The 24,665-nt window shown below is 33.1% G+C and overlaps 3 protein-coding genes and 1 long non-coding RNA gene across 11 annotated transcripts in view; 3 read left to right on the top strand and 1 right to left on the bottom strand.

The window, feature by feature from the left end:
• LOC127836879 (uncharacterized) overlaps positions 1-24,665 on the top strand; it is a 339,553-nt gene that overhangs the window by 85,750 nt on the left and 229,138 nt on the right. The gene's annotated exons all lie outside the window — the stretch shown is intronic.
• Positions 1-24,665, top strand: part of LOC127836852 (probable serine/threonine-protein kinase tsuA) — a 404,515-nt gene that overhangs the window by 238,171 nt on the left and 141,679 nt on the right. The gene's annotated exons all lie outside the window — the stretch shown is intronic.
• LOC127836886 (uncharacterized) lies at positions 658-13,890 on the bottom strand. The gene is made up of 3 exons (XR_008028981.1): positions 12,948-13,890; positions 3,449-4,698; positions 658-3,106 (listed from the first exon to the last, which is right to left on the bottom strand). It is a non-coding gene; the product is annotated as an uncharacterized LOC127836886 (long non-coding RNA).
• Positions 16,549-21,176, top strand: LOC127836877 (uncharacterized). Its single transcript, XM_052363524.1, has 4 exons — positions 16,549-17,111; positions 17,722-18,616; positions 19,863-20,252; positions 20,414-21,176. Exons 2-4 carry the CDS (start codon positions 18,475-18,477, stop codon positions 20,482-20,484), a joined length of 603 nt encoding a protein of 200 aa, XP_052219484.1. The 5' UTR covers positions 16,549-17,111; positions 17,722-18,474; the 3' UTR covers positions 20,485-21,176.

Here is a 24,665-nt window from a genome sequence, read left to right as displayed (position 1 = left end):
ATAATTTGCATTTAAAGAGATATTTATTTGTAGCTATAATTCTACGGATATATTTATATTGAAACTTTCTCAATGTGCTTTCAATAGTTGCTTTATATGGCATGGAAAATATGTGTTTCCAATTAAGTTCATTTTCTTCAAAAAGGACTTGCCATTTATTTTGGATTTTGGAGTTTTCTGTAGGGTTTTTAATTTGTAGTGTGTAAAATATTTTATTTGTTTTGTTTTTTTCCATGTATGTTTTCTACAAATGTTGTTTGAGTACATGGTGTATTATTTGTATTGATTTCAGATTTAATATGTATGGGTATGCTTTTGATTAGTGTGTAGTACTTCAGAAAATTATTTGAAGGTATTCCGTATATGTAGCATATATTATAAAAAGAGTAGAAATCCTTAATTCTGTAGTCATATAATTGGTCGACATATTTAATGCTTCGTTCAAACCAGTCTTTATAGAAAAACGTCTTATTGTTTGAAGTTATGTCTTTATTGTTCCATAAAAAAAATTTACTGCTGGTTTGGGTTTCTAAGTTATGACTGACATCACTCCACGCTGATAGAACATCAGACAGAAATATGTTTTCGTTTGCAATTTCATGTAAGATAGTATTGCTGATGTTACATTCAAAGATTAAGGAGTCACCATATTTTTTAGGATTTTCTGGTAGAATAATTTCCATTTACTCGTATTGGTATTATCTAGGTATCTTTTAACCCAGCTGCATTTGATTGCATTCAAGAATGAGTCAATGTTCGTTAATTGGATACCTCCATTTTCTACAGATTGAATTAACTGAGTTCTTTTTATTTTATCAGGCTAACCGTCCCGAATGAAATTAAATATTGCTGATTTTATATCGTTCATTTGGTGGATTTGGGAGAACTGTTCAAACATATATTGATTTAATTAACTATTCTATACCGATATTAACAGTATAATCATTAACAATGGCTTCTTTTCAAACAGTCTTAACATCGAACGAGGGGTTCGACAAGGATGTCCACTCTCATCATCGCTATTTATTATTTGCATCGAGTATCTATCACATCACATCCAATCAAATAAACACATAAAAGGCATATCACTAGAACCTGACGAAGAAATCAAACAATCCCTATTTGCGGACGATGAAACTTATTTTTTAAATGACAATTACGATTCTTTCCATAACTTAATAGAGTCGCTAACCCTTTACGGAATGACATCGGGTCTTCAACTAAACAAAAGTAAATGTACTGTACTACGAGTAGGGAAATTAAAACAAAGTAATATTCAATATAAAAAAGAAATGAAATTTAATTGGACATCCGATGAAGCCACAACGTTAGGAATTACTTTCACAAATAATGAAAAGGATACAGTTCTTAAAACATACTACCTAAATTACAGAATTTTAAAAACTGCTTTAAATCATGGCATCATCGTAAACTTACACTAATCGGAAAAAACACAGTATTGAAAACGTTTGTACTTCCTAAATTAAAGCATTTAATGACAAACTTCAAAATATGCCAAAATCTGGGAAAAAGTCCCTTTAAAAAACGCTCTCTGATTATGAGAATTTTATACATAAAAACTAACAAACAATTACATAAACAACCAAACCTTGAAGCATAACAATTCAGTTAATTGCACTTTGATTCTGAACAACATTCAATATGGCGGTTTTGATTAAAAAGAGCTTGTTTAATAAACAACAGTAAACTACTTCTTAGGTACATGTTCTCATAAGGCTCAATAATGTATATACTGATGGCTGCTTGAGATAATGAGATTTTATTTATTTTGCCTTCTATCATAATAACAATGATATTCATCTTCAACGTCACAGGATTAAATATGAATACACTGTTTTTGTTTCTAGCTATGCGACTGTTCCTGAAGACTTGCGTATAGCCTTTATCATGTTTGACATTTGTTACCCAATTTCTCTTTCCACTATTGCAGTCTTTAAGAGCCTCATTATTAACAGTCCTTAATTTAAAACTATCACTGTCTATACTTTAAAACCATTATTTAATTGTTCTAATGTATATGTGGATATCTGCAAAGGTCATCTTAAACTGCATCAAAATACATATTGCTTCTTATTCGTAGAAATCTGTTACACAATTTAAGGTGAATTCTTTCTAATTCTTTTCATTTATATGAAAGCAAAACATCACAGGAATTAATAAATGTTGGTGATACAAATACATCAAAACGTTAAGCAAAAAAGGTGCATAATTGCGGTGTAAAAGGGCAAAATTAACAGTGTAAAAGAGAAAAATCTGCAGTAGTGTAAGAGGGCAAAAACGGGACTGCAAAAGAGAAATATCTGCAGTCCGAAAGGACATCAGCAGGGTAAAAGGGAAAAATCAAAAGTGTAAAACTTACATTTACGAATGAAATCCCAAACCTTTACACAGCACAATAAGATATATGTCTCATGTCACTTGCACACATATTTATTAAAGTAGTTGAGAATCAATATAATTGTGCATATAATTATATATTGGTCATTAAAAATCCCTTACCTTCTGATTTAATGCTATGACCCCAGAGGTTTAATTCCTATGCAGGCCTATTGCGCAGTAAACAACTATAAATCAAATATAATTTCTGCATTGTATATTTTTATTTTCAAAGCAAACTTAAGATAAAAAAATGTCCATTTATCAGTCTTCGCAAAAAATAATGTACAAGTATGGATATATTTCACACGTCGAATTCCAAATATAAAAATAGCACAAAATTACGTGGTCTTGAACACCAGTACTTTATGACTTTCCGCCATCCTCATGATAAGTGTGTTTGTAAGTGAACTGAAGAAAACTGCAGTTGGCTTCCTTACATCATCTTTCTCGGTAACCACCTCTGTAAGCCTCCGTGTCCTGTTTCTATCCACCTGGAGGACTGTATGAGACATGCGTCCACACACGAGGACTTGTCCCATTTCTGTCACATGGAGGCCTGGAGGCACACTTAGGAGTCTCCAGTCCAGCGCTGGGTCAGTCAGTGTGGAGATCACCGTGCCATCCCTGGACAGGGTGACTAACGTGTTCTTTATCCTGTTTGCCACATATATCCTGTCTCCATCTGGACTAACTTCACAGGATATTGCTGTAAATAAACGAGAAATGAAGAGGACAGGTCTCCATCTGGACTAACTGCACATGATATTGCTGTAAATAAACGAGAAATGAAGATGACATGCTTCATGTAAGAAAAGTTATTATTGGATGGCCATTTTTATATTTTTAAAGCTCATGAAAAGGAAGTAGGTTTGAAGTGCAAGTCACAAAATATAACATAATTTATTGAGTGTTTTATACAACAATGATGCGTAGAAGTAACATTTCTAGTGCTATAATGCAGCCTTCATATATACAAAATATGTCATACGAACCTAGAACATAGAGAGCAATTAGCTACTTAGTTTTAAACAAAACACAAACTGATTACATGTCGACGTCCCGGATGTCTCCTGATAAATCTTGCTCACAAGTCTTCCGTCCATATTGTACTTGTGCAGGTTTGTTTGGGATGTTATATACAGATTACCCTGGTGATGGGCAATACCATGTACTGGTGTTTGAGTCTAAATGTCGTGTCTTGTACCAAACTGCTATTGGTGAGTTTGATGAAAAAAAACATCCATGATTTCCTAGAGCAACAGCCACTAGATTAGAGTCAACGCCACACATTGACCTTAGTGAATCATTCGAGCCAAGTTGGGATTCCACCCAGAATGTCCGATCCAGCAACATAATTTTCTTGTTAACCATGTCAGTGATGACCAGTTTTCCGGAAGAATCTCACAAATGCTGGTTATACTGAAAGGGAAGGAGTCATAAGTCATGTCAACTATATACTGCTGATTACTGTTTACTCTGATGTCTTTATTTAGATTAGCCAGCTTACCCTCCATATTTTCATAATTTTTACGGGTTATTTGTGATGAGTTAGACTTGTCTTGCAATCTGGTTCCAAAATCGGATATTTAAATGTTCTCTGATAAGCTGAATTTCTTGCCATATCTGTTTTGCCTGTCAAACATAATTCTGACTCCAATACCAGGCTTGGCTGGGTTATTACACTTAACTGGCGTTCAGTAGCAGGTGGGCTAGATGGAGACGATACCTCGGGTTTCTTCAGGATTTGTTTTATTTTCAGTTTGCGATTCCTGTTTGTCTCTGTGTATATTTTGTAACATTGAGAGAGCAGACAGACTTCTGTTTATGATTGGTTCTGGCATATACGCCAATGTCACGTCAACATTTGTTGGCATTTCAATTAAAGCTGCTCTTGCCTTAAAACAATGCTTAAGGCCTTGTTTGTTCATTAATAAAAGAAGAAGTGCCCCTTTTGTCTTTAACTTTCACCCATTCTTCTTGTACAGATTGTGTGTTTCCAATAAACTCGTTGCATGTTTTGACATTATGCTGGACAGTGGTCTTTATTAACTGTAACTCCTGGGTGGTATTTTTCTTCATTTGATCGAAATAAATATTGATGTTCTTCTGCGAAGCATTTATTTCTTCCAGAATTTGCTTGAAGGTTTTTGCAGTAGACTGCATATATCCCTCAATTTTAGTTTTCTTCACCACAATTGTCCTTGTAATAAGTCAAGATTTGCTGAAAGTTATTGAAAATCTCCTTTCTGGCGAAGGCTTTTCACTTTATCAGCAATGAGTATCACGTGATGACATGGCCTGAAAAAGAAATCAGTCGTTTTAAGCTCTAGCCTTTATTGTGTATTGAACAAGTATTTCTCTACAACTGGTTTTAATAATGTTTTTATACAATCGTTGACATATGTGTTTATTCAAATTTTAACATCTGAAAATGTGTTACCCATGTCCAGTGCTCACTATGGCCTTCAGAAAATAATAGCCATAATTTTTTTCTTAAAAAAAATAAAAGCCAAAACAGACGCGGGCTTTTCCGCACAACGGTTCTGAAGGCAAAAAAAAACGAATATCATTTTATGTATGTTTAATTAAATGTATATCTATGCATTTGTTATATTTACTTAAAAACAAGCATGATATCAGTGTGTCATTTTCTAAAATATAATCATGGCTTAACATACAAAGTCATGTACATGCAAACATACACAGTCATGTACATCAGACTGGTACATCCAGACACAAACGAATTGTCCATTTTTGTTTCTTGGCATATTTTGCAAAACATTGCTTTTGTAATGGGGTCATAGACTAACCAATCGCGATTGTGTTGCCATTCGGGGCGAAACTTTCTGACCACTGATTTATTTGGTCTTACAGACTTAGGCACTTGAGCTGAAGATTCCAGAGACACAATGTCCTTATTACTTTACTTATTAATGTTCTCATTATTTTCGCATTTTTTACATTCTGCACTTAATTCCCGACTAAATCCAAATGCACTCAATTTCCGAACTTTTTTGTCACTTTTTAGTGGCAAAAGCTTTTGTTTGGGACGACCCATATTGAAACGTGAATAATTGCAACGTTGCAAATCTCAAGTTTTTATACCTTTGAGAAGTGTCGAATGTTTTTAACGTTCATTAGTAATTTGAGCAACAAAAACACATTAAATTTCAGAAAATAACAAAATCGGCTTCTTTATTATAAAATACATTAAAGCAGATGACAATTAGCGGCCGCTGACTTTAAAGCAATTACCGTATTATTTGAGCAACGTAAACCAAATAATTACAAAAAATATATATATCATTATCACACATAAAGAAATGTTGAAGCAGACGACAAACAGCAGTAACTACGGGGATAATCAGTTGATGGCTATTAAATAATTAATTCATCAAGCAATTTTCATCGTAATCTAATTGCGAAAAAAAATGTGAAAAACAAAACTAGCCGACAATATTCGCGGCGATTTTCATCAATGACGATTAAATAATTATTTGCGAAAAAATACCGATGATCTGACAGTTACTGATAATTTGTAAAGCATGGGGAGATTAAAGAAGTATTCCGAGATATATCACTTTTGTCGGACACTGATTGAGAAAAACGCTCTAGGCAAAGATGTCGCAGAAGTTAAGTGACGCGTGACAATACACGGGGTCGAATGTGTACACAGTAATCTCGTTAATATCGATATTTCCTGCTGTGCAGGCCCGATTTACAAGCGTTTCGCACTTGTCGTAATACTTTTAGAGGTAATTTTTTTATGTCGGCGGATAAAATAATCGTCATTTGTTTTAGAAAATTTAAAGAAATGAAAGCCAGTTGGATAAAATAATCGCCATTGGCCATAATGTCTGGCAGCAGCGTGAGCCCTGCATGTCCCTTATATTATTATGTTTGATATTATTGTCAGTGGAGTCGTTTTACTGCAGGTGTTATCCTAATAATTCTTGATATATGTTTAAACAGCCTTTTTGTTAGTGGGTGTTTCTTAAATCACATTTAGCCAAAGTATAAAACATATCTTTACTTATAATCCATAAATAGTACCTATTTATCAATGTTAATACTAACTCGACATGCAGATTGTTAATTATAGACAAAGAAGGAAATCACGTGTGTGTTATTCTTCTTTAAACATGGACGGAGACTTATGTTTCAAAATTCATTCTGTGGAAATGAGCAGTGAAACAAACGTTCATAAACTTTGCTAAATTATAATTATTTCAAATGTGATTTTTTACAGCATACTGCACTATACACCCAATATATGGTATCTACATTAACACAAAACATAAACGTTAATAAACTTTTTATCTTACATTTGTTTGTTTGCAAGTTACATTCAAGTAGGTATCAACTTAACATATTTTATATTGCTTGTTTGATTTTAATCAATTTATTTGACATCATCTGCTTAATTTGTAGGAATGAAAATGACGCCATACTGTTTTCTTAATGTCAGTTGACATCACTGATACTCGCGGGTGAATGCATGTTGTAGGAAGATGGACAAAATAGACATAGTTCTCAGACATTCTCTATGTGAATACAGAATAATACGGGATTATACCAATCAGATCGAAATTGAACTTATATATTTTCTTTCATAGTTTATTGTCAAATAGCCAACGGTCTAGAGTATAGATGTGTTATCAAATAACTCATGCTTTGCACTGGTAGTTTAATTTCTACACTTTTATACTCCTGACTGACTGACATTTTTTTTTAATTATTTTTTATTTACTTTCTATTGATATTTTGCTTCTCAATGGTGGGGGAGATATTTTGCTTCTCAATGGTGGGGGAGATATTTTGCTTCTCAATGGTGGGGGAGATATTTTGCTTCTCAATGGTGGGGGAGATATTTTGCTTCTCAATGGTGGGGGAGATATTTTGCTTCTCAATGGTGGGGGAGATATTTTGCTTCTCAATGGTGGGGGAGATATAGTTAAAGAGCAATCATAATTTTCAGATATAAATGAAAAATAAAGCAATTATTTATTAAATTTCTCACATTCTAAAATCATATCAATTTTATTTACATTGTTGAACTTAACAGATGGATTCGGGATTTGCCGTGAATAAATCAAGCTCATCCCCATTTAATCGTTAGGGAAAAAAATTCAATTCATTTATTATAAAAACCATCACAAACAAAAGTCACTTGTTAAAAACTTGTTTACTGCTGCATATGAAAACGTGATGTCCAAATGCCTGGATTCTATAATATTGCAGAATAATTTATAGATGATTTGGGGAACCTTCATTAGATAGTGTCAGTTGCACCCAGGGAAACCCGATACCTTGTAAGCAGCGTTGTGTATTTTAGCATGAACTTATATAAGGTATGTACATCGTAAATGTTAAACATTTTCACCGTCCAATTTGAAACAACTGTGTATTAACATTGATAATTAAGGTATTGGCCTATATCTAGAAAAAATCCTGACAAATGTTCTTGAAAAATGAGCGAAATGTTGCTCCCTGAAGTAGAAGATCGGGAAAAATGGGCAATGTTCTGGCATTTAGGGGAGAAAAACTGCTTTAATTTGCAAGCAAATACAATAATTAAAGGAGTTATACAAACTTACACATGTCTGCCCTAACCTCTCAGCAGGGTTTCTCCAGAAATCTATTTCTTGTGGAGAAATTTGCGTTTTTAATGACCATGTTGGGAAAACATGGATACCATCAGGAGAAGACCAGAAAACCTTATGTGAACAGCGACTTTATCATTCTTTTTCGTGACAAAACCCCTAATTTTCAACCATTTTGTTGCAATTGTTTTGCTTTGTAGAGGCCATAGTAAGTGTATGTGGGCACATATGCATACAACTGTACTTTTAATTCCTTGTATATTATTAATAGTGACTTTTCAATATGCTCCAGTTTTATTTCTTTTTACCAACACTATTTTGAAAAACATAAAGAAAGACTTGACTGCTTTGTTACATAAATTAATTGGTTAGGTACATAGAATGATGTTTTAATAAGTGTATGTACGGGTTGTATGCATAATATTTAATTGTGACGTCATAATGAGAAAAACTCATTTGAAATGACGTAGCTAAACTTGCGCTTATTTTTGTTTAGATTGCCTAATGTTTTCTGTGATTTTACTGTTTAGCGTATTTAAGTAATATAAAATCGGCACAGACTGACCATAATCGAAGGAATTGTCTATCAAACAAATAGTTGATTTTGACCTTTTAATTTCAATGAGCTGACTTGTTGCTCCCCTTTTAACGAATTTTGCCACGGTTAGTTTATAGACACAAACAAGTCTTCAACACATGTAACTCATACCCGTAGCCAGGGGGAGGGGGTGCGTTGGGTGCGTTCGCACCCAACTTTTTATGACGAGTAAAAAAATGTACTATAAGTTGCACCCAACTTTATTCGACGCAAGAACGGTTATTTATATTTTCCCGAAATCCAGGTCAAGTCTTCGTATTTAAGCGCTACAATAATGTTGAATTCAATAGGCTACCGACATGTCACCATATAATTAATTTCTCGATGAAGTCATTTCCAGGATAGCGCCTGATTTTTATTCACAACTTTTAACCGTAGAATGGTTGAAATCAATAGAAGTTTTAACAGCAAAATGTAAGAAGATCTCAGCAGTCCTCACGAAGGTTAAAGGTTACTGGTTGGTTCGCTTAAATAGTTAACTAAGAATTATTTTTAATATTGTATTCATTCATAGATTAAAAGTTAAAGGATGATTTTCATATCAGTACTGTATAGTGTTTTCTAGTTTAATGAAAAAATGTATTTTCAATAGTAATATTTTTTTATTTATTTAATTAGAAAACATTATACTGTTTATCCACTGAGTCAACTTTAAACTGTCCGAAAGATATGAAAACTATAATTGTAAATAAAAATTACCTGATTTTCACTGACTATTGTCAATGAAAGTGAAATTTCATATAAAAATGCTCTATAACTTCAGTCTCTAAATACAGATAAAAAGTCACCAGAATGCAGGATTTCATATTTCCTTTTTAAAAATGTCATGGGGGAGGACCCTTAAACACCCCGCCTGCAGGAAGGGTACACCCGCTCCCGCACTTACCCCTTTCGCCACTTCGTGGCTCAATAACAATCGTTGATATGAAAATCGCACCCCCTTTTGAAAACCCTGGCTACGGGCCTGATGTTGATACCGATTTTAGCTTGATGCTATTAATAATATTTGGATTTAACTAGTTTGTGAGCAAGGTAAGTTTTATTACTTTAATCAACTTTACTTTTTATGGTTAAATGTACCAAATAAACACAAAAACAACAACATATTTTCAAACGAAAACGAAAGTAAAATTGGCTACCATGACCTTTCGAAGTTCCTGTGATATTTTGTTTACAGTTTAATTTGATAAATGAAGTTCGTCAAAATTGTCTTATGGTTGAATGAAAAATTCAATCTGGTATTAATGCATATATTTGTTTTAGATATTTCATTCCTAAATTTGTCTATAATAAAATAACATTTTGTTTTGGAGAAATTACCTATCTGGAAATTCTCCTACAATCATTGTCTGTCGCTGCATTAGTTAAATGCGATATTTATGTTGCCAATAGATAAAGTATAATGAATTTAATTTGCTTAACTTCATGACTATTGATTACATCTTATTTTTGTTCAAGCACAAAATAACATCAGACAAGCCAGCTGGAAGATTAAAAGCCAGACCGGGTCTCTGTGCAGAAGATCATGAAGATTTCAAGGAATACATGACCTTCTTGAGAAGAAGTTTGATAAGTTATTAATACCACACCACCAGCAAACACTAAGCATCTCTGCTCAATGCCTGTGATATATTAAGACGATGAAATGGAACACTGTGCATAAGCAACTATTCCTGACTGCCTATTCCACTTTCAGATGTAACAATGCAAGTTGGCAACCAATATGCGACCAATAAAAGCTCATTTTACAGCTAGTTGCTGTAACAATTTAACAATCACGAGCAGTCTTTGATATTGTGCAATGATAATGATAGATTTTAGAGTAACTATAGCACTCATGTTGATATAATATGTTTGAATGTAGAATACATTTTACCTATACTCACTTTATTATGCACTTTTAATAATTTATATTCCACTCCACAAAAGCGGCTTAAAATAAGTGCATGCATTTATTAATTTTAAAATGGTTACCATGGTAACCACAAAGTTTTAATCATTGTCATGTAACTAACTCTGTTATATTTATGATTCCTGAATGTTTTGTTGTTTGATAAGTTTTATGATAACAATTTGTAAAATTAATTGAACGATTTATTAAAAATTGAACAAAACAGAGAAATGTATGTCTGTCTATGTAGGTACTAAATTATGGGATCTATTTTGAATTTGTTATAAATTGTTATTGCCATTGAATAATTATTATATCTGAATTGCTAAGAGATTGAAAAAAAATGCATTTTTAATTATGTTGTGTTTTATTGTTTGCAAAATTTACTGTTAACTTTAGTAAACATAACTTTGAATGATCAAATCTTTTTAATAAATTATTCAACTTTCATCTCTTTTAAATTAATTCTTGTGTGTATGGCCTTTGGTTTCCATGGCTTCAGTACGACTAAAACCTTGAGACAACTTGTAAGCAATCACTGATTTTATTTGGACAAAAGTTTATTCAGATTTTGGAATATATTGGTAATTTTTAAGACATTTTTTGCAATGTCATTGAATTTGTAAAAAAAATGGTGACTGTTAGTTACGGTATCTGAAAAGATTGAATTGCAAATTAATTTTGCGCAAATTTTAAAAAGAATCCATATCAATTGAAATAGACACTTAGACTTTGTATCTGCATAAGGTATAGATTTTTTTCTTTTATCAGTTATTAAACAAAAAACTATTATTAGTCACAGTTTTAAAGTAGGTGGAAGTGATGATCGCAATCCTTACTCATTGATTCACTTTTTAAGAGCCTCCAAAAACTTGTCATTACTTTATTACCGAAAAATTAAGGACTTTTTTCAACCTGCCATAGATAGGAAATGGGTGGTGTAGAGAGATAGCTGTTTTTTCAGATTGTTTCTGTAACAGGTGTTTAATTGACTAGTTTCTTATACATTTTATATATGTATCTCAATTGACAAAAGTCATAATTTTGGGATACGGATGTCAATAAGTTTAACAGTTGATAGACACTGTGAGCGAGTTGTATCGGAAAATGGGAAACACGTTAGTCAACAATTTATGGATACCCGTTTAAAATTCATTTTTTGAAATGTTGAAATAGGGAGAGGTAGCAATCCTTGTATTACATGGACTCATGCATAGCATAGAGGTGCATCAACATATGAATTTTGAAGGCTGTATGTGGAAGCACTTCCATTATACAGTCAATGATGAAGTTTTCTATAAGAGATCACATTGACCTTTGACCTAGTGACCTAAAACAGGGCGTGACGTGTGAAAGTCATCAAGGTGCATTTACACGTGAAATTTGAAGGCTGTAGGTGGTAGCAATTTAATGCTGGAGCCTATGCTACAGATTTCTATAAGAGATCACAGTGACCTTGACCTTTGACATAGTGACCTAAAAGACGATGCAGTGTATATATAAAGCTCATAAGGGTGCATCAACATATGAAGTTTGAAGGTTGTATGTTCATTTGTTCAAAAGTTATTTCATGAAAATAAACCGGAACGGACAGACGGACAAAAAATTGGGACGGACGTGACGTACTGGGACAGGGACGGGCGGGACAAACTGATTCCTATATAGCCCCAAACACAGCTTGTGGGGGTATAATAATGTGGGGGGCAACACTTGCATGGTGATGCATTGTAATTTTAGCACAGACTGGCAAACGAGTTAGTAATTAAGATAAAACTATCAGCTTTACATATCTATTAAAAGTGGACATAGTATAACCACATTATATATCAGACAAAGGATTCAAGTTTCTGAAATGATGTTCAATGAAATGCAACAAGCATCATACAATGTATTATAAAGCATTTAAAGTACATTCGTATGCATATGTGCCCACATACACTTATTATTGGCCACTACAAAGAAAAGAAATTGCAACAAAATGGCTGAAAATAAGTTTTTTGTCACGAAAAAGAATTATAAAGTCGCTGCTCATATAAGGTTTCCCGGTCTTCTCCATATGGTAGCCATGTTTTCCCAACATGGTCATTAAACCTTTGCTGGGAGGTTATGGCAGACATGTGTAAGTTTGTATAAATCCTTTAATTATTGTAGGGGCTTGCAAATTAAAGCAGTTTTACTCCCCTAAATGCCTCAACATGGCCCATTTTTGCCCGATATTCTACTTCAGGTAGCCACATTTAGCTCATTTTTTTAAGAAACTTTGTCAGGATTTTTTCTACATGAAGGCCAATACCTTTGTAATAAATGTTAATACACAGTTGTTTCATATTGGACTTTTTTTTTTAATTTATCCAATTATTTTCCCTATGTAAGTTCATGCTAAAATACACAACGCTGCTAGAATGGTATTACGCTGCTCATAAGGTATCGGGTTTCCTGGGGTGAGTTTACTTACTTGTGATTCTGTAGATGACAGACTGTGCACATCAACTCCTCGCAGAACACTTCCATTTTTCTGCCCTTGTGTTCCCTACACAGTTCTATTCGATCTTCTGCTGCCTTGGTAACTGGCCACTTCTCCAGATATTCTCTCCCAAATACAGTGTGCTTTTTAAAGGGCTGATTGTGGTGTTGCATACAGCTGCTTCAATAGAACTTTGAACATTTCTCACAGTTCATGTCCGCCTGTGTGTTTATCTCATTTTCCACACAAATGTCACACAATGTCATAGATTAAATCAGATCCTTTGGAAATAGATGCCTCAAAATCGGACGCCATTTTTGTCACATTGAACAGCTCAGGTATTTGTGAACAATCTTCAGACTTAAAAAAATATCGTGTTTACTTCCTTTTGCAGAATGATACCATATATTCCCTTAAAACACTTGTTGGCACACACAAAACTTGTCAGCGTTTTATATTGATCAGTCAATTTAAAAATAACAAAAGTTAACCATGTGGAAGCACCATGTTTTGTGTAAGACAAATATATTTGTTTTCGAGATCAAAGTTTAAAGGTCAGTTGAATACTTTTTGCAGTACAGCTGGTTTTCAATGTTACTTTATAACTCATTAGGGAATTTTAAATGGTTTACCATTTGGAGTCAGTGTGCTAAGTGTACGACCCATGTCACCTGGCCACACTAAGAGGTAAACATAAAAACATAGGAATAATAAGCTGATTATGGCTGTCACTTTGTAAACCATAAGGGAATTTAAAATAAATTAACAATTTTCTGAAATTGAGATGGGCATGATACGTGCCCATGATTGTCATTTGTTCAAATGTCTAGTTCACATTAATAGGTCAAATATCAAAGATTATCAAGTTTCGATCAGCTTGTCTTAGCAGTATTATTTTAATTCATCACTCAATTTAACAATGACCTCCCTAAAATGTTCAGAATATGCATCCGGTTTGACACTTGTATCCCTTCACTCAAAGATAAAGGTATGTCACATTTAAATTTATGATAATCATATACTGAGCACATCGTCTTTTCTTTTATTTTTTCATCAGTATTTAAGAAAAATCAATTTACTGTTAAGAATCTATATATGATACTGTTGTCCATTATTTTTTGGTGAACAATCTTTATTCCAATGTTTTGTCAAATATACCTGTTAATAATAAATCTTAATCAGACACACGTCACTTTGCTGCAATGTTCATTATTTTATATAAAAAAATATGTCTCTGCATGTGCGCTAACAATTGATCGTTTATTGAAATAGATAGCTATTTGTAGACAGGAAGTTTACAGTATTAGCAAGATAGTGAATATGGATTACGCTTGATTTTGATTTGGACATTTTGAAATAGAGTTATGGTTGTTTAAATCAATATCTTTTCATAAAGCACTATCACACACTATCAATGTATAGGCATTTGTAATCGTGTGTACGTTGATCACAGACTTATCCTTAAAATGCCTCTCTGAACCCCTTGGTATATGTTCATGAAGCTTTAAATCATTAATATGAAAGAGGAGATCTGCTTGTGATGTGAATTTCAAATAAGTACATGAGGTGGGAAATCTGTAAAGCTCTAACGGTATCTCGACATACCATGCTAGAGGAGATCTGCTTGTAGGAGGTTTATAAAATGAGATGGTATGCTAGCCACCTGGATCAGACTTGAAGGCATTCTATACATAGATGGTGACGTCACTACGTTATTGTCACCTCTATACGAAGACGCATCATATTCCCCTGGTTTGGGGAATGATGCTTCCGCCAAATTAGTTCTGCGTAGGAATGAAAATGTTAATGATGAAAGAAAATCGTATTTTATAATATGTTTAAAACGGAATGTTGTTTTAAGAAATATTATTTAATTATGTTTGATTGTGATTTTGAATCTCTATTAAGACTGATAGCTATTATCAGAAGCACGATTACCTGACCAACTTTCGCTTTCACTTTTCATTCGTAAAAGAGATGCTACCCACAATTCCTTTCACGTTAGGACACAGGTCAATAAGACCGGTTTGTACACAATGGCTTGAAGGTTTAAAGGTAAAATTTACGATAAGAGGTGAAATTTCATATAGAAAAGAGTTCATCCATGTTCGATGAGATGTTCTATTAATCTTTAAAGCGAGAGTTTACGATTTAATTCAACATTTAGTTTTCACAATTTTAAACAACACACGAATTTGAACAAGGAATGTTATGGAAAATTAATGAACTATCATAAAATGGAAATATAAGTCAACATTGATGACTGTTTTCGTAAAATTCATGACAGACAATGTGACGCAAAAAAAGACACTCTTATTCGTGTGTTTTCATGTCATATGAAGGAATCTGCTTTAACTAATGGGGGATTTTTCCATAGTGTATAATATATACATATACTATTTATTTTTACACAAACGTGAATTAGATCTATCTTATTGTTACATTTGTTGCCATATTTAATTTATGCAAATAAATGTGCACTACACATAAAGATCATTAAGCCGCAAATATTTGACTAACATCCACCGAGTACAAGGCCGTTAATCATGGGCGCCACCTGTTTTTTTAGATGCATTAATAAACGAGCCAATGATACTTCCGAGGTGGCGTTTAAATAAACCGAGAATTCTACAGGGGGGGGGGATAGATTATATATTTTTTTCAACATATTAGGCATCGTTTAAAAATCAGATAATGTAGTGCGTAGATGTAATGGAAACGTGAGGACCTGTATAAGATTTGACATTGTCGAGTTTTTAAAAGCAAATCGAATTTGTTTTGCCTGTTTGATGAGCAACTATCCATCCAATTAAATCGCTTAAGGCAAAAACGATTTTTTTTTTCAACATATGCAAGTTGCTGCATTCACAAAACAATGTCTTGATTATATCATAGATAATGTTGCATTCTTCCAAAAGAGATGGCGCCAATGCCAATAAAATGGCGCTAGGAACAGGAGGTGGCGCAAATGCACGATTTATGCAACCGATGATGGACGACAGGCATAGACTGACTGCAAGCATTTAACACTCTGTTATGAAATTCAAATCCTTCCCCTCGGGTTAAATCTTCCATGCCCCAGGGTTCAAGATTTGTATAGACTTAAATAAAGAAATACCTTTAACATATTGTTTTTGGAAAACCAAGTACAACAGGTGTAATGCGTCACTGTGAACAAAATAGACCCTGCGTGAAGTGTGGACGTGGAATATAAAATCGTATTAAAAAGCACAACAATTAAAACAAAAGACTCTGAAACCACAGAGCACACAACATTGATATTTGGTATTTTGATTGTGGTCCTTTACAAAGATACTGTTAAGTTGTGTTCTGTGTTATGTTTTATATTTTTTGTAAAAACATTGAATGAATACAGACGAGTTTACGTCGTTCATTTTTAAAACCTGTCAATAATCAAATTGTTGACAAAAAAATCCGCCCCATTATGCTTCAGATAAAAACTTTTTTCTAATTGGTTTCCATTGTTGTGCCTCTCAACCGATCAAAGGTCCTTGTGTCCCAGTTATACCATAAAAAACATTTTTTGTCAGATTTGGTGCGAGAAAACGTCTTTAATTGTTTGTTCATCGGAACATTTGATAATTGAAGTTTATCAGTTAAAAAAAAGCCAACATGCTGAGTCCAATGTTCAGATCACCTGAACAGAGATATGACAAGTATCATTCAAAATCAAGTTTACACAAATTATCAACTACGGAATAGTTGCAGTTGAAGTCAATAGCTCAATGCGGAGAGTTGAAAACATTAACATTAATATCATTTACTGACCGGAAATTGTTCAACAATTTTATTATGGCGATGGCGTACGATTTTGATGGATCAGTTTACAAGGGATCAGATCTCATCCATGACTATCCGTGTGATATTTGTAATGAGAATCGGATAAATAATGAGGCTGAATTCTACTGTGAAAACTGTTCAAAGCTTTTCTGTAACACTTGTTTGAAACACCATAATAACATGTACAAAAAACACTGCGTTTGGAAAAGAAGACTCCGCCAAGTGGCCGGTCGCAGAGGGAAAAAAATATTTATGAGATGAATGTCCGGACCACTATGGTCAGAAACTGGAACTGTTCTGTACGGACAAACAAAAACTCATGTGCTTTGCCTGCAGTGACGAGAGCATCTGTAAGTAAGTACTTTATGTATAGCATAGCCCATTTTCATAATTCAGCAAAATTTTAATAAACACTTTACGTGTTCATGTGGACTCAGCTGTAGGGATGGACGCATGCTAGCGATCGCTGGTCCCTGGTTTGAATCCCAACCAGAGCAATGACTTCGCAAAACAATATATCCCAATATCATTCTATAAAAATAACCTCAAAACAAAGCTTTTTATGTCCATCATATTTATAACATCTGACCTCTGAAAGGAGGGCACTTGTTTTAAGTGCGAACATTTAACCCATCATGCTTATCAATTCTCTAAAGTAACTTTAGAATCCACCCATGCTGGACAAAGTAACACTCTGAAAAAACTGTTGGGATTTGACATTTGACCCTTAATTATTACCTTAACCTTCGAACTAGGGAACTGTTCTTGCACGAGAGACTCTGTCTCATCATACCAATCACTATCAAGTAATTTGATAATCAATCCATGCTGAACAAAATATACTCCAAACATATTTTCCAGTTGTACCTTAAACAACCGCCAGTTCACTGGTTGTTCCAATAATACTGCCGTTTTTCAAAAAGGCTTGTCAGAATGCAATGTCTAAACCTTTTTATTTTAACAGATACTGTATGTGCTGTGAACGGGTTGCTGATGGAATAAAGTTTCTTCGCCAACGTGGATATGTTCATCAGTTGAAAACAAAACTTGATACTTTACGTGAGAAATGTATACAAAAGAAAGAAGACTTAGAGGAAAGTATACAGTCACTTGAAAAAACATACAACACAATTCTGGAAGAAATCCACAATTTACGAGAGGAAATCAATGAATATTTAGATACAGTGGAGATGAATACAGTCTCTTTGTTAGATACTTTACTTTTGGCTGTAAAGACATCTGTTCAAGAAGACATCCTTGTCTGTAAACAGGTCATTGAGGACATGAATCATTCAGACAATAATATGCAAATTATGGAAAACAACAGCGACACCTTACAATGTATTATGTACAGTAATTGTCGTGATGAGTCATTTAAGGCAGAATCAATGCTACACGGACTGACTGCAAAAAGGCGTTTACAATAGAATTCAAACCTGATACAAGTATCACAGAACTTTTGTCAACTCTGTGTGGATTAGGAAAAGTAAGCAAAATAATGCAACCATAAACTAAGAATAGCACAGAACAAGATGCAAGTTACTCAGCACTACAAGAAAGTTATGTAAACAAGCCAGAACTGGTTTTCAATCCAGCATCAAGTTCAGCCAACAAGCCTGACCCTGACTCTCAATATCAAACAAATGACGTGAACAGGCCAGACCTTGCTTCTGTTCCAACTGAAAACAACTTTGAGGGAATAGAATATTCAGTTATAATGGAAAATGATTCATATCTATGCAATATCACAGGTATCTGCGAGACAGCTTCAGGTGAATTCCTCCTTACTGACTTTAACAATAAGAAGGTGAAGCTTTTGGATCAGTTTTACAGAGTGGTGGGCCACTGCGACTTGCCTGGTAAGCCACTATGCATATGCAGTATTGACACCGACCAGGCGGCCATTGCTGTACATGCTGAAAACAAATTATTTCGGAAAAATTTCTTTTGTTTCATCCGAGTGAAAAATGACCAGTTGGTTATCGAAAGGAAACTTAAGCACAAACATGAGTGTAAAGGTATAGCCCACCACGAAGGCAACTTGTACATTACATCCGGTAACGCACTGTATCTCTACTCTGTGGAGGGGAGAATTGTGCGGAAGATGTATGGGGACCCAATTGGCTATAAAAAAGGGTAACACTTTCATTTTTTGTTAACTAACACAATATTACTGTAAAGTTTGTGTTATTACGAGAAAATGATTTGAACTAGGACACATGTATTGACACCAAATGACCCAGTTTTAAAAGCATACTTCACATGATTTGGGCAAATGTTCTCACCAAATTTCATGAAGCTCAATCAAAACATGTTACTGATAGCGTGTCGACGACGCACATTTGAAAATATAAACATTAAGTTCATTAGCTAAACATTTGGTTGAATCTTCCATTTTAAAATTGATTAACATTATCAATGTAAACTTTTTGTAGACATTCAACATATGTAACAATATTAAGGGGACCGTAAACTTTATATAACTAAATCAAAATACGATGACAGCCTGAAATAGGTATCTCAGAGACACATGCATGCGTGTACATATATAAGAAAACGCAACACAGATCAGGATACATGTGACATTGAACTAAATATATGTGCAGTGAATATGCAACCATTTTTTTACAATTATATTTGCAGGATTATTATCACATGTCATTTAACATGTTTTTAATTTCAGAAAGTGCATCTATTAGAATGGAAATGTTGATAGAACATAAATTCAATTCTTAAATTACTACATTGTATTCAAGTCATTGCTTTGAAAACCATAACAAATCAGTTATGGGTAGGATCAATCACCATAACGCCCACTTTAACCAATTGTGTTTCAAGCCATCTATTTATGAAATGTCTTTTTTTTTACATCGTTACGTTTCTTAATATTATAATATTAAATAGAAATGTTGGTGCTTAGGTTGTGAAAACAATATTGCTGTGAAAACAATATTGCTATAAGCGTTGTCAAATGTGTCAAGTCATAGCTGTATCTGACCAAGGACTTGAACTCAAAATTGATGTATGTGATATAAAGCTACAACATGCTTATAATATGAGTTTACTGTATTATTATGAAACACGTTCTTGTTGTTGTAATTACAGGAACCGTCATGGCATGTGCAGTCAATCCAAATGGAGACAGGATATATTTGACAAATGAGGAATATAACCTGCTAGTCACAATCGCCAGTGATGGCACATTGATCTCGGAAAAGAACATCCATGTCCTGAAGAGGAATCTTGAATTAGCCCAACCTGTCCCATCTGGTCTGCATGTTACAGACAATGGACAAATTCTGGTGTGTGGAGGTATGTCAGACCCAAACGCAATCGTCCGGGTGAACGATAATGGTAAATATCTAGCGACACTGGCAACTGTGGTGACAGGCGAAGATGGTGTCAAAAGCCCAGCATCTGCCTGCTACAGAAATCAATATGGCGCACTAATTGTGGGAATGTGGAACAATGACAGCATCATGGTTTTTACACAAGGTACTTACATAAATAAAATTTCAATGCATTATGTTATATTAATTATTGTGAATTGTGTGTGTGTGCCTTATTAATAATTGTATTGCCCCATAAACAAAAGGTACATGTAACACGCATAAATGTATGCGTAGTTACACATTTCTGTTTGTATTATATTTCAGAGAGTATTACGCCTAATTTATGTGGATCTTCTTTAAAATATACATGGGCCAATGTTCACAAAGCTTGTTAGGGAAAACTTAAGTTGTTCCTAGGGGAAAATTTCAAATCAAGTTCTCAATAAAAAATCTGATGTTTACTGCTCACAAAACAGTAAATCATTTTCACAACGTAGTAAAAGTGACTTGTTACAAAAAAATACATTCTAAAATTACCCCGAAATAATATAGCCAACCAGATTGCAACAACTACAGAGAGGGAATTGCATGAATTTAATTGATTTCTTTAGATTTTTCCTATGAACATTTGTGAATATTTGCCCTGGTGGCATAGGCAGGGGGGTCATTGGAAGGAATTGTAGACGGACAACAGACAAATACCAGTTTCACAAGTTCAACCCAAGTCTGCTGCAATCGGGTGAAGTTACACATGAACTGTACTTTTAAAACTGTTCAACTTTGTTAATCAAAGTATACAATTACACATATGCAGCAACATTGAATGGTGTAGAGGTGTGTGTTAAATTGTTCATATAGCATACATTGTTTGTGTTTTGCCGTCAAGAATTCTGGACATCAAATAGACAACATTTCATTGAGATATATGCTATGCTGTAACATTATCAGTGTATAATTAAACACAATGTTCACCAAAAAAATCATGTCAATAATTTTATAGTTATTTGATGGACATCTGTTCCCAGAATTTTTGCAAATAGTGTATTGTCTTATCTACTTGTTTCATCAACATTATTTGATTGCATTTGTTCTTGATGGAATGATGTCAATGGGACCAGCTATGAAACTTCATGATATCGAGACTTAGAGCAAAACGGAGTTTTCAAAACATATGTTTTAACATGTAATGGCAGTAATCCATCTGTTGTTTTATAAGATTTCCTATTAAGAGTTATTAAGATATCTATACTCGTTATTTACGAACATAAAACTTTTTTATTATTATTACTTTATTTAAATTGTAAAAGTTGTTTTATCATTTGCATATTTTTAACACATGTCACGCGTCAATTGTATTACACTTAATAATGGCTAGATACAAACTCGAGGCAAACACAAAACTAAATTATTTATAACTATAAATTGGGGTGTGAAAAACATAGTCGAACCATCCAAAATGTAAATTTCGTAAAAATTATATGAATATATATCAATTTAATATTGGTCCTTTGATGGAACTTCAAGCAAGCAAGCAAGAAATTCGAGTCAAGCAACTTCAAGGAATAACGAGTTCACTGTATATCTTTCTGTTACGCATAGGTGTTAAATGTCTTGTATGATATGTATGAGTGTTCTGGTGAAATTTATGATATAATGTTTGAAATATATATATTCCTGTATTTTCTTTTTGTTTTATTGTTATAAACATTTTCCTTAAATTGTCTTAAGATGTTTTCGATATCAGGTTTAAAATGTGTAAAACTTCTGTTTAAGTGCCAACAACAATATTTTAGTCAGTTATTTACTTACTTTAATGTAAAAACAAATGCTATTATTTCGTCTGTAGACAATGTGCATTGTGATGTATACAATAAATACAACCCAAGTTAGTAAGTTAAAGACATTCTATATAATTGAATGAATAGCATACACTATCATGTCCATATATATATATATATATATATATATATATATATATATATATATATATATATATATATATATATATATATATATATATATATATATATATATATATATATAAAAACCACGCATGTATACATTAAATGTTCATAAAATGCATATAATTTTAGGCCATAAAGTACTATCAGTAAGTATTGAATTCAAATATATGTATACATGTCAACGGAATAAAAATACATTATTTCTATAAAAAATTTAAAATTATTTTCAGTTTTTAAATATTCTACAATATTTTTTATTATAAATTCAAAACCACTTATTTAATTTTTATTATATTAGATATTTGTTATGTATATTCAGAGTTATGTTCTATATGATTTTATGAAAAACATAAAGATGATTATAGTCTACAGCTTATGTTGCGTTATACAATAAGCATAATATTTCTTTGTTACAACATATTAGACAAAATATGAATTTTAAGTCGAATGTTATAAAGTGTTGCCTTTAAATCTTATTTTTGTTTTGTGGATAATAAAATAGACATAATCATTTCTGGCATTCTTGACTATACCATATATATATAGAGCAGTTTGAAATTGCTTCATTTTCAAGGACGTATTTGACTATCAAATTATATAGTATGTTCACAGACTTCACTTTCACTGACAAGCATAAATACTAAGATGTGTTTCAAAGAAATTTTGTTATTCACACAGCAGTCAAAAGATAGAATGATATCAGCGAGGAGAAATATAGGTACATTAATTTATTAACAAAAACAAAAGTACCCGACATTACAAAAACAACCATTTTTGCACTTATTTATTATATAAAAAAGCTGCCCCGGGACAGTCGCTCGACGTTTCTCGTTCTTGTCATAGTTTCTGGCCTTTTTTATAAACCAAACTGTTGAGTAAAAGAGTTGTCTTGCAACATAAGAAAAAAAATGATGAATCACCTGATAGCAAAATTTAAAACATATTTCTAGGACATAGACATTGACTTTGAGCGAAAATATTTTTTCTATATTTAGTTACAATAAACTTAGCTGATTGTCATGTACTCATTCTACCGCGTCTGACCTTATTTGGTATTTTCTATATAAAAAAAACGGAATGTTATTGGTACGAGGTTTTTGAAAATAGAATCTGATTCCACAATTCACTTAACTGTATTATTCCAAAACTGGCGAACGTTTGTGTTTATGAAATTCCCATTTTTTTCGAAAATATGTGGCCAAATGTCCCGATAATTTTCACGAAAAGTCCCGATTTTTGCCAGATAAATTATGGTATGTATGTTTCTATATTTAGTACCAGTGACCTTGACCTTGATCACAACCATCACATATGCTGGCTGTAAGAAATATATTTATTTTATACCTAATGATAAAATATGAAAATAAACAAATTGTTATTATCACCGGTGAAAATAACAAATTTTCGCTGTAATAATGACGTCATTTCGTCAACAAAACGACGGCATTTCAATGTATTGAGGTACGCCACGGACGGAAGGGTAACTTTTCAGCGAAAGGGAAACAGCTGTTAATTATTTTCTTGAAAAAAGGGCATAAAAGAAACAGAACATGTGTTCAAGTCAGTGTTAGATCGTTTGTTATTTCACTCTGCGCCACCCTTGAAAATATATTTTCTATGATCACTCGTGAAATAACGAACGATTTTACACTGACATAATCAAATATCCTCTATGTATCAAGTTTGAGTAAAACACTTCAATATAAACTTTCAGAGCACTTGATGTATCAAAAGAACGCTTGCGTGCAACAACTGTCGAAATATACGTTTCTAATCCTGCTGACTACAGTGAAAATATGTATTCACCTAGAAGACCCTTAATTTGGTTTCGATTTCAGTGTAAGTGTTAACATTGCTGTTTAAAGAAAAAAGAAAATTAATGACGAATTTTAAAAGGTTATAGTGTGCTCAAGTAAAGGACATTGAGATACTACATATGTATATTGTTGTTTTTCCGCTGCAAAGATAAAAACATTTGCATGCTGTTCACACATTCTGCAATTGATTTTTATGCAGATGGTTAGCAGAAAAATAAAATCTTGTTTTATAAATGTGCATATGCTCAAATACTTATAAAACAAGCGAATTCGTTGTATTGATATCCACCCGCCAAGTAAATTTTGTTTATGGATGGGTGCCAATCCCTTTATATATGGTAAAATCCTAACAAATAATTAAGTGTAGGTAATTGTTTTTATGAATTGCAATTCTCCGAATTTATATCTATACACCCATGAAGTTTCATGAAATCTTGAGGCGTATCTGAGAAATAGCCATGAAACGTTATATCATACACAAATAACAAAGGTCAATAACTCTTATTTAAGAAAGTGTAGGGTTATGGTTCTTGTGCTTGGCACTCATTTCCATTGATTTTCACACACCTATAAAGTTGTATGTTGAAATATTGTATCGTATCTGAGATATAGCACTGAAACGTTACATCGTACATAAGCAACAAATGGCAATTACTCTTATTTAATAAGTGAAGGGATATGGGTCTTAAGCATGGCACTTCTCCTCATTAATATCAATACACCTATGAAGTTTCGTGTTAAAGTTTTGTATGGTGTTTGAGATATAGCCAAAGTTACATTATACAAATAACCAAA

Source organism: Dreissena polymorpha, chromosome 7 (assembly GCF_020536995.1).
Source record: "Dreissena polymorpha isolate Duluth1 chromosome 7, UMN_Dpol_1.0, whole genome shotgun sequence".
NCBI classification, from domain to species: domain Eukaryota; kingdom Metazoa; phylum Mollusca; class Bivalvia; order Myida; family Dreissenidae; genus Dreissena; species Dreissena polymorpha.
This window is presented reverse-complemented; position numbering and strand designations above follow the sequence as displayed.

Excerpts from the sequence above, each read along its gene's own strand:
- LOC127836877 (XM_052363524.1), top strand. The coding sequence starts at position 18,475 with ATGGAAAATGATTCATATCTATGCAATATCACAGGTATCTGCGAGACA. Across the intron at positions 18,617-19,862 it reads GGGCCACTGCGACTTGCCTG|GAACCGTCATGGCATGTGCA; the intron begins GTAAGCCACTAT and ends TTGTAATTACAG. Across the intron at positions 20,253-20,413 it reads CATCATGGTTTTTACACAAG|AGAGTATTACGCCTAATTTA; the intron begins GTACTTACATAA and ends ATTATATTTCAG.